Source organism: Apis dorsata, unplaced genomic scaffold (genome assembly GCF_000469605.1).
Source record: "Apis dorsata unplaced genomic scaffold, Apis dorsata 1.3 scaffold_247, whole genome shotgun sequence".
Lineage (NCBI taxonomy): Eukaryota > Metazoa > Arthropoda > Insecta > Hymenoptera > Apidae > Apis > Apis dorsata.
Genome location: NW_006263526.1, coordinates 56,803 through 66,681, shown reverse-complemented (window position 1 = coordinate 66,681; position 9,879 = coordinate 56,803). Strand labels below are relative to the sequence as shown.

The 9,879-nt window shown below is 20.2% G+C and overlaps 3 protein-coding genes across 5 annotated transcripts in view; 1 reads left to right on the top strand and 2 right to left on the bottom strand.

Moving 5' to 3' along the window:
• The window catches only part of LOC102673905 (E3 ubiquitin-protein ligase ZNRF2), a 4,149-nt gene extending 2,067 nt beyond the window's left edge, over nucleotides 1-2,082 (bottom strand). Inside the window, exons 1-2 of the mRNA XM_006615883.2 lie at nucleotides 1,339-2,082; nucleotides 291-386 (exon numbers count right to left, since the gene is read on the bottom strand). Of these exons, the coding sequence (XP_006615946.1) occupies nucleotides 291-386; nucleotides 1,339-1,717 (475 nt within the window). The 5' untranslated portion in view covers nucleotides 1,718-2,082. The remainder of the gene's footprint in view (nucleotides 1-290; nucleotides 387-1,338) is intronic.
• Nucleotides 2,083-2,511: 429 nt separating this feature from the next.
• Nucleotides 2,512-4,756, top strand: LOC102672752 (protein stunted-like). Of its 2 annotated transcripts, XM_031510591.1 has the most exons (4): nucleotides 2,512-2,692; nucleotides 2,769-2,899; nucleotides 3,202-3,239; nucleotides 4,444-4,640. In XM_031510591.1, the coding sequence occupies exons 1-3, from the start codon at nucleotides 2,664-2,666 to the stop codon at nucleotides 3,210-3,212; spliced, it is 171 nt and encodes a 56-aa protein (XP_031366451.1). In that variant the 5' UTR covers nucleotides 2,512-2,663; the 3' UTR covers nucleotides 3,213-3,239; nucleotides 4,444-4,640. The 2 variants fall into 2 exon arrangements, with proteins under 2 accessions (XP_031366451.1, XP_006615937.1); XM_006615874.2 differs by lacking the exon at nucleotides 3,202-3,239 and having other exon boundaries at nucleotides 2,513-2,692; nucleotides 4,444-4,756.
• The window catches only part of LOC102672981 (negative elongation factor D), a 6,571-nt gene continuing 1,354 nt past the window's right edge, over nucleotides 4,663-9,879 (bottom strand). The window contains exons 3-12 of one of the 2 annotated variants that reach the window (XM_006615876.1): nucleotides 9,556-9,775; nucleotides 9,363-9,470; nucleotides 8,934-9,083; nucleotides 7,625-7,755; nucleotides 6,216-6,403; nucleotides 5,878-6,130; nucleotides 5,547-5,757; nucleotides 4,989-5,129; nucleotides 4,791-4,920; nucleotides 4,663-4,727 (exon numbers count right to left, since the gene is read on the bottom strand). In XM_006615876.1, coding sequence (XP_006615939.1) covers nucleotides 4,693-4,727; nucleotides 4,791-4,920; nucleotides 4,989-5,129; nucleotides 5,547-5,757; nucleotides 5,878-6,130; nucleotides 6,216-6,403; nucleotides 7,625-7,755; nucleotides 8,934-9,083; nucleotides 9,363-9,470; nucleotides 9,556-9,775 — 1,567 coding nt within the window. In that variant the 3' untranslated portion in view covers nucleotides 4,663-4,692. Of the gene's footprint in view, nucleotides 4,728-4,790; nucleotides 4,921-4,988; nucleotides 5,130-5,446; nucleotides 5,477-5,546; nucleotides 5,758-5,877; nucleotides 6,131-6,215; nucleotides 6,404-7,624; nucleotides 7,756-8,933; nucleotides 9,084-9,362; nucleotides 9,471-9,555; nucleotides 9,776-9,879 lie in introns of those variants that run through there. The other variant, XM_031510590.1, reaches the window with a different exon arrangement.

The window sequence follows — 9,879 nt, the reverse complement described above, 5'->3', positions numbered from 1 at the left end:
TGAGAGATTCCTAAAATCTACATAATCTTAAAAAAAACTAATTAAAATTAATTAATTATTTTTAAACTATTCAATTGTATTTATTTATGCAAAAAATTAACAATAATTAATTTTTTTTACATATTATATATATAAAAATATATATATATGTACATACATATTTTTTATATATATAAAAAAATTAATTATTTTTAATTGTTTCTTACATAAAAATATAATATTACATAAAATTACAATATTACATAAAAATACAATAAAAAAAAATTTATAATTATTAAACAAAAACTCACCATTGTAACTAAGACGTGGCTTAGTTAAGCACATAACCAAGTGACATTCTATATCATCTGGTAGAATAAACTTGGAGCAAACAGGACATTTTAGACCTTGAATATAAAATAAAATATTATTTGCTATTTTAATAATATCATAATATCATATGAAATTAAGAGAAATTATACCATAAAAAATTCTTCTCACTTGATTTACTGGAACAACTTCTGTCTCAGATTCATTTAGGCATGAACTTATTATAATTCCCATAATAAAATTCAAATAACTTTATTATACCCATTACAAACAATATTATAAAGTTGCACAAAATTTTTTGTTTAGAATTATTATTTTACAGTCGCAATTTAAAATTTACGCAACTAGGTTAAATCACGCAATCGATTCATATGTGGTTACCGGGCCAACTACTATGACAACACGAATCAATCAAACAAATACTTTTTATGTATTTTATCCGCAATATTTCAAAAAATTTTAAGATCGTAACATAACCTTACTTTTTTTCAAAATTTCATTTTAATTAATAACACATTATAACATATAATGCACTAAATTAAAATTTTTAGCATAATTGAAAAACAATCAATTTAAAAAATAAAAAAATTATATTTAGTAATTCTTAGTATATAATATATTAATAAAAATACAAAAAATATATAATGAATATTTATTATTTTCCAAAATAAACAAAATTGAAAACACAAATTTATCTATATTTATATATAAGTACTCTAGATAGCTGCATATTAAAAAGAAAGTTATGTAATCAATGATAATATTTATATTATATTAATTAATTCATATTTATTTTTGATTTTATGGATTATATAAATTTTTTATAATTTCATATTAAAAATTTTGAGAATAAATATATTATTATATTATATATTTATATAGTGATTACTTGGATATATATGTATATATGTAAATAACTACTTATGTATGTATGTATATATATATATATATATATATAATAATAATAAATGAGATGAAAAAATAATTATTATTTTGAATACAATATATTATTATAACTAATAAACTTACCGTTAAGGGACCAAATATGAGATGGTAAACTATGTGCTGCATAAACTCGTCCACTTTCTTCATCAGCATCATCTGAATCCAGTTGTGGCAAACCTAGTGCTTGACCAACTCCAACTCCAACTGAAGAAGCAAGATTGCTTTGTTCACCAGATGTGAGATCTGGTACTGAACTTAAAGAACGAGCACGCTGCCTATTATCTCCAGATATACGAGAAGTTTGTGATTGATTTCCTTGCTGATGTTGATGTTGTAACATGCTAACACCTCCAGGAAGAGAACGTAGCATAGAAAATCCTTGCATTGCAGTTTCATTTGCTCCAGTAGAGGATTGTCCATTATCTCCAGCAGATTGTGCCACAGTACTTGCTTTAGCTCCCATCCCAATTTTAAATAATAATAACGTATTTGTCAATTTTGATAAAAACTTTTTGTTTAAAATAAAAATTTTAACCCACAATTGAAAGAAAAATTAAAATTATTCCAAATATTAGTCTTGGCAGTGGTACACGCACTGACAATTTTTGCAAATAGTCCTAGTTTTCTTGATTTATAATGTTATAAGAATAGTCTAAATTTGAATCTTAACTTCAGCAATATGACAACACTCTGGGATTTAATATAGGCCGGAATTTTGTATACATACACTGCAATGGGTAAGTCATATCGTCCAAAAGCATACCAGCGGCTTATCACGCAAAACACCCCCCGACATCTTGCTAGAAACTTCCTAGAAGTCAGTGACCAGCTACTATAGAATGTTCCATTCATGTATTTACAGTACATATAAAATTTAATTTTGTATCAATTTACATGAAATTTCCCTAGTGTTAAAATTTTTGCAATAATTATATGTAAATAAAATAAAATAATATTCATGATTTTTTATTATTTTAAATCTCAAAATATATTTAATTTTATTAAATACAATTATAAAAATATTAATAAATTATGAAATGTATTATGTATATAATATCTCTAGTTTTATTTTCAAATTTAAATATTGTTGCTGCATGTATTTATGATTATTCAAATAAAATATGTATTTTTATAATATATAAATTTCTTAATAAAATTATTCAAATTTTTTATTTATATAACTTACATAATATATTTTTTCATAATAGAAGTTAAAATCTTGAAATTTAAAATGAAATATTTTTCAATCGTACTTACCTATCTTATAGTTGTAGTATATGCTTGTACTAATATTCCTTATAAAATATAGTAAGATATACTTATCGGAAAAGTGTCAGACTTAATTTATTTCAACTTATCCTATTATATTCATATTATAAAAATCTTTTTTAAAAAAATTATCATTAAAAATGTCTGCGTGGAGACAAGCAGGATTAAAGTAAAATATAATTTCAAATTTCACCTTGTCACAAAAATTATTAAAAAATGTTATATAACCTGTTCTTACATTTCAGTTACATCAATTATTCTCAAATAGCTGCTAAACTTGTTAGACAAGCATTAAAATCAGAGTTTCGAGCAGAAGCTTTGAAACGTGATGAAACAAATATAAAATTTACTCAATGGAAAGATGGTAAACCTGCTAGTAAGTATATTTTTTTATTTTATTTATTTTATAAATATTTTATTTATTAATTTTCACAATTATATTTTATGTTTATTTCAATTTATTATAATATATATTAGTACATAATATTAATTAGTACAAATATTATATATAATACATGTAAGTGAATAATTATATTTCATTGGTAATATTTAATTTCTATGAAATATATCTTTTGCAATGAATTTAATTTAAATTTATGAATATATATTAAATTTGATCTCATCATTAATCATAATATATTAATACATATATTACTTATGGTAAAATTTTGATTACAGCTGAAAAGTAATAATATTTACAATAATATTTACAATATGTAAGTGTCTTTATATAAAAGTTTATATAAAAATGCACGATTAAATATTTATTAACAAAAATATTTGTAGAGTGTGTATTTGCAAGGGGCAAGAAAAATATTGTTTACTACTAAATATTTTATTATTAATATATTACCAAACAATATACTATCAAATTTATATTTTTATATAAAATAATTAATATAATTAATATAATTAAATTAGTGATTTATTAGCAAATTTAAAGAAAATAACCTTTTAAAGAGAATTGAAGTTCTGGATAAATCAATGTATATTCATTAGGTATATATACTATGTATAATACATATATATTATATGTATATGTAGATTTTAATATGTAGAATTATAGGTTTTAATATTTTTTTTATTTTTATTTCATATTATTTTATTGAAAGTTTGTAATTTATGTTATAAATATTGCTTAAAAAAATTTATATTGATCATTGAATATTAATATGACAATATTATATAATATTAAAGAATACAAAATTTCATTATAAATACATATATGTATGATGTAAAACAATATTTTTCATTAAATAAAATTAAATTATTAAATTATTTTGAAAGCAAAATAATAGTTCTGTAAAAAAAATTCGAATTAATCATAAATATTCCACATTAATTTATTTTTCAAAAATCTTTTATTTTTTTTATTTCTATCTTCAATTTAAGTAAAAATATAATTAAAAATATTTTATATTATATGATTAAAAACTTTAAATAATTTTATACATATTTGGATACTCACTTAATTTTCCAAGAATGTAAATATTTGAATATTTATTTAGATATATTAGATAGATTTTATTTAGATATATTTATTTAGATATATGTTGAAGTTTTATTATTTAAATATTTAAATATTTGAAATTGTTTATAACTAGTAAGAATATAATTCTTGAAAATATTTGATGAATATTTTAAAAAATATTTGATAAATATATTCTTTAAAATAGAATAATTTTTTTAATAAGATTGGATTAAACAATTTCAGTTTTTTTTTAAAATTTAGGAAAATTATTAGATGATACATGAAAAAAATTTTTGAATTATTATAGAAATTGTTTCTAACATCATATGTTAACATTTTTATTGTGTGATGTGTTTAACATTTCAAATTATAAAAATTATTTATTTTTATTTATTTATTAAAAAAATGTAATAATCTACAAAAATTACATTTTCTTGTTTTTGTTTCAGAAACTCATAAATTATAATATCACAGATTGATGGAGAAATCATCCTACTCTTCTAATATATACATACATATATATATATATATATCTATATGCATGTCTTGTATATTGTATATGAAACAAATAAGAGATTTAATAAAATAGTAATTTATGTATAGTAATTCAACATTTTTGTAAGAAGTAAAAATATCCTATAATATTATCTGTTTCTTTTTAACCAATTTTTAATTTAATCCATTTTTCTCTTAGAAGATCATCTTATAGTAGGACAATGGGCTTTACAATGTACTAAAAAAAATATACATGTTACAATTGAATATAATTTCTATGTAATACATTTTATAAACTCACCTATAAATTCTGAGACAAGATCATTATCACTATCACCACGCATTGTACCTGTTATTTCTTCATCTTCAACCATAGGAAGAAATAAGTGAATAAATTCGACTGTATATGGTGGAGCTATTGCTTCTAAAACCTAAAATATAATCATTATAATATTGTTAAACATAACATACATTCCTTTTAAAAATAATTTTATAATACCTCTGTAACAAAATATCTAATTAAAGATACATCTGTATCTCCACGTTGCCAACATTGTTTAATGTAACACACAACAGGTACCACACAACCTCGACTTAATAAATTCACCATTCTATCAATTAACATTTTTTTCATTTCTAACTGTATAGTAAAAAAAAGTATTAACAATTATTCATTTACAATTATGTATTCATAATTATATTATTTTTTATAAATAACAATATTTATGCAAATATTTATTGTATTGTATAAATGAATTATAAGATTTTTCAAATTTTTAATTTTTTAATAATATTTATAATAAAGAATGGAATGGTTATAAACAAAGAAATGAAAATTGAATTAAATAAATTACAAATAAAAAAATGAATCAAATAAATTCTTTTTCAACTTTTTGAATGATAAATAATTTTAAGAATATATGTTTCAAAAGTGTATATTCTCCATACTCTGAACATTTCTTATTTTGACAATTAAAGGATTCGAATCTAGATTTTAAAAAAGAGAGAAATCATTTTATTTATAAAAATGTAATTTTCTTTGCAATTCTATTTTTACCTGCACAAGTATTTCTAGTTCATCTTGTTTACTTTCAAATAATTGTACAAGAAGTTGTAATACTTTTGGATGTAATAAAGAATGACAAACTACAACTTCATCAAGTAATGCAAGATGTACAGGACAATGTTCTGTACATAATTTAAAATATGATGGTTCTGTTACAGTACACTCTACCCATCTAATTACACCTACACTTACAACAGGAAACCTAAAAAAAAAAAAAAAAAAAAAAAAAAAAAAAAAAAAAAAAAAAAAAAAAATAAAAATTAAATTATATATTATTTTGTTGTAAATAATGATAAAAATAATGTTTAGTATATTATTATACCTTATGCTTTGATATAAAGTTTGTAATTCTGCTATCAATTCAGTAGATCCTTTATTAATATTACAAATATTGTGAACTTTTTCTATAGCTTGAATAGTTGTTTTTAATTCATCTTTGTTTAATTTTCGTGAATGTCCTTTTTTGGCTGGAATATCACATACACTAGCTGCATAAGCTAATAAATATATGTATTTGGATTTATGTTCAGGATTAATTTTTACGCCTGGTTTAAAAAGTGCATCAACTAATAATTCTGGAATTCATTAATTATAGTGTTGTGTGCATTAATTCTGAAAATAATTATAATAAATAATAATAATAATAAATTATATTAATACCTAAAAATTGTGGATTACGAAGTAACTCTATAGGCGGTGGTTCTGCTGTTGAATAATTTCGAAATAATACACTAATATCAGCAGGATTCAAAGTATTTCGTGATAACATAGATGCCAATGCTTGACATGCACCAGGACTACTTGAAGCTCCATTAAGTGCCATTGTTATTGGGGTAACATCATGATGACTATAAACAAACATATAAATTAGAGACAGATCAAAATCTAAATTCACGAAATTTGAATTAAAAACTGTTTAAATCTCAAAACTTTGAATATTTTTTATTTTCATTTCTTTTTTTAAGGACTATTCATTTTATCAAAAATTAAAATTTTAATTTTTGGAATTTTCAAATTCAGATTCGAAAATAATTAATAATAATAATAATTTAAAAAAAAATAAAAATTTATGTTTTATATTTTCTCTACATAAATTATTATAATGAATTGATAAAATTATGTAAATTAAAATAAATTTAAAATATAAATATAAATAAATTTAATCATTATTAGTTAAATAAATATAAATTAATATGATCATAATATAAATAAGCTATTTATACTTGAGTTTTTCAAAAGTATAAATTATTTATTCTTGGCTTTCAAGAGTTTCAAAAACTTTCAAAATTTCAAATGCTCCATTCTTAATGTAAATTATACAATTTAAATCACATTAATTACAAAACTCTCTATTAATTAAGTGAAATTTCTCAATTATATTTTTTGTAATGTTTCTAATATATGGAATAAATAAATAATAAATTATTTTGTTTCAGTAAAGTTTTCTTCGTATTCGTAGAATGCAAAAATAAAATATGGAATAATCCTTTTGCGGTTAAAATAATAAATATCAACATCATTCTTAGTATCTATCGTAATTTCAATCGTCTAAAAGTTATTATATATTTTATTTTTGCATTCCACGGATCCAAAATCAAGTTCTGTATTGAATTTGAAACATTTTAAGCTCAAATAAATGAGTAAGTAAATTTTTAATCGGATTACCTATTATTAATAATAGGTAATTAATTTTAGTCACAGTTTAGAATGTATTTATATAAATAATAGATAAATGATAATCGCAAATATTTATAAACATATAGTCATAGACATATAAGAGAAATTCTATATGTAACAACATCTTTTTTTACAAATATTTCGAAAACTAAGGCAGAATGGCAGTATATACATAGAAAAAAATTATTTAAAATTTTGTTTTCTATATATTAAAAAATCATTAAAATTAATAAGGATTCTTTCCTATTCTGAATAATTAACTTAACTTTTTTTCTGTTAAAAAATGATAAAAAGTAATTTTTAAAAAAGAAATTCAATATTATTTGTTATTAAATATATCTTCATTATATATATTTATATATTTAATAAAATATTAAAAAATTTTTTCTTACTTTTGTTGAGCACATTTAGTAATTTCTTGAGAAAGCCTTTTCATCATAAATCCACCACGAGATTCTTGTGCGAGAATTTGTAATAGCACTTGACTATAGACATAAGTATGTTGTCCATGACACACCATTTTCTAACAGCAAAAAAATCATATTATAATACTTAAACATTTTATATTTTGGTATTTTTTAAATTTGCTGATTTTATTATTTTATTTATCAATTTATTTTACTTAGATTAAAATTTTTAATTTTTAATTTTATAAATTGAAATTTATATTTCAATATATATGCATAAGATTTGATTAAGAAGTTCAAAAACTTTATTTATAAGATGTATATAAAGAACATAAAAAATTATAATTTCTATAAAGAAATCCATTTTATTTATTTAATTTTTAAAATGTTAAGTTATTATTTTTTTGCAAAATTATATTTACTGATTTGAAAAACAGAATAAAATTTGGTTACAATCTAAAAAAATAGCGCAAAAAATTTCATAAATAATTTAAACAGTCTTTGGGAATATATATATTATAAATTATTCAGAAGATTGATTCAAAAGAAAAATAAAATTTTTTATAACTTTTTTATAATTGTATGATATCATTTTTTATACTAAATAATTTTTGTACTTTTTTACTTAACAATTATTAATTATTTAAAATAAGTATGACAATTGATTTATGTATGTATTATTGTAAGTATTAAAACTATCAGAACACTAAAAAATTGATATTTTATTGATTGGAAAACAATTAGTTAAAACTTTGTTAATAATATAACAAATACATTATGTTATAAATTAATAATTATGTTGTAAATTTCTCGCTATATATATCAAACATAGTGCTGATCTTACATAATTGTATTCTGATATATGATCTCATATAGATAATATGCAATCATCTTTCATTTCTGAATAGAAAATCAATTATATACATAAAACAATCAACAATGATTGTTTTATGTATATAAACATTGTATGCACAAAACAAAACGAAACAGCATAATGAACAGTACCAATTAGAAATTCTAATAAGAGAATCATATCCTAAATATGGACATTTTGCTATTATTATATCATAGAGAAAACAGAAATACATTAAAAAAACAGAATATATTAAAAACAGAAATAAAAAAACATTAATGATTCATTCTTGTCATTAATGAGACATTCTTTATTTTAATTTCTTTCTGTACTCCTAAATTATTAAATTAGAAATATTTTCTCTAATTTAATCTACTTTTTGAAAAAAATTTGTTCTTATATAAGTTATTTTTACATATGAATTACATATTTTATACTAACCGCACATTCTTGTATACTTGATTGCCAATCTTCTGTATTTTGTAAAAATCCAGCAATTGCAGTTTTTAAAACTCGTGAAAACACTTCAATTTGTTGAGCAGCTGTTGAAATACTTGTAATTTCACCTTGAAATCCAGCATCAGATATAAGCTATCAAAAATATATATAAAAAAAAAAAATATTATACAATATATATATAATAAATATATAATATATATACAAAATGTATATATTTGAATTTTGATTTATAAAGTTTAGTTCTTAAAATCATTAATATAGTATAAATTCTTAAAATCTAGTTCTTAAAATCATTAATATAGTATAAATTTTTAAAATCTAGTTCTTAAAATTATATAGTATAAATCAAATATAAAAGTAAACATTTTATAAAAAATCTGAATTATAAAATTACCTTTCTCTGTCTTTTACCTTTATTGTAAAGTTTAACATCAAGCAATCTGGATATTCTTCTGCAAGTCTGTAAATAAGTGATCGCCAAGTGGGATGTTGTATCATTTCTGTTAACCAAGCAGGAGTCTAATGCATAAAATATTAAATTTTAAATATTAATTAAAGATTATAATCTATAATTCAAAAATCAAATAAAAGTTTACAAACTTACTTCACCCTCTTCTGTAAAGATTTTATCTGCTTTTTTGGGATCAAATGTTTTTAATATCATATCTTTTAAATTATTTTCTACCATTGCTTGAACATCTGTAACTTTAACTCCAGCAAGAATAAGCCACTCTGCAAGAAGATTTGCCATTTGTGCACAAGCTGTATAATTTTTAGATAATAATTCTATTACTTGTTCTGGATTTCCACCAGCTTGGAAATATCTATAAATTAGAATAAAAATAATATTTTAAAATATAAATATTTTTGTATTTAAATTTTTTAAATAGTTAATAAATTTAATTAAATTTAGAAATATCAATTTCGT

Bases quoted from the DNA above. Each gene is read 5' to 3' on its own strand.
- LOC102672752 (XM_006615874.2), top strand. From the start codon at position 2,664: ATGTCTGCGTGGAGACAAGCAGGATTAAA. The intron at 2,693-2,768 runs GTAAAATATAAT...CTTACATTTCAG, and splicing joins TGGAGACAAGCAGGATTAAA to TTACATCAATTATTCTCAAA.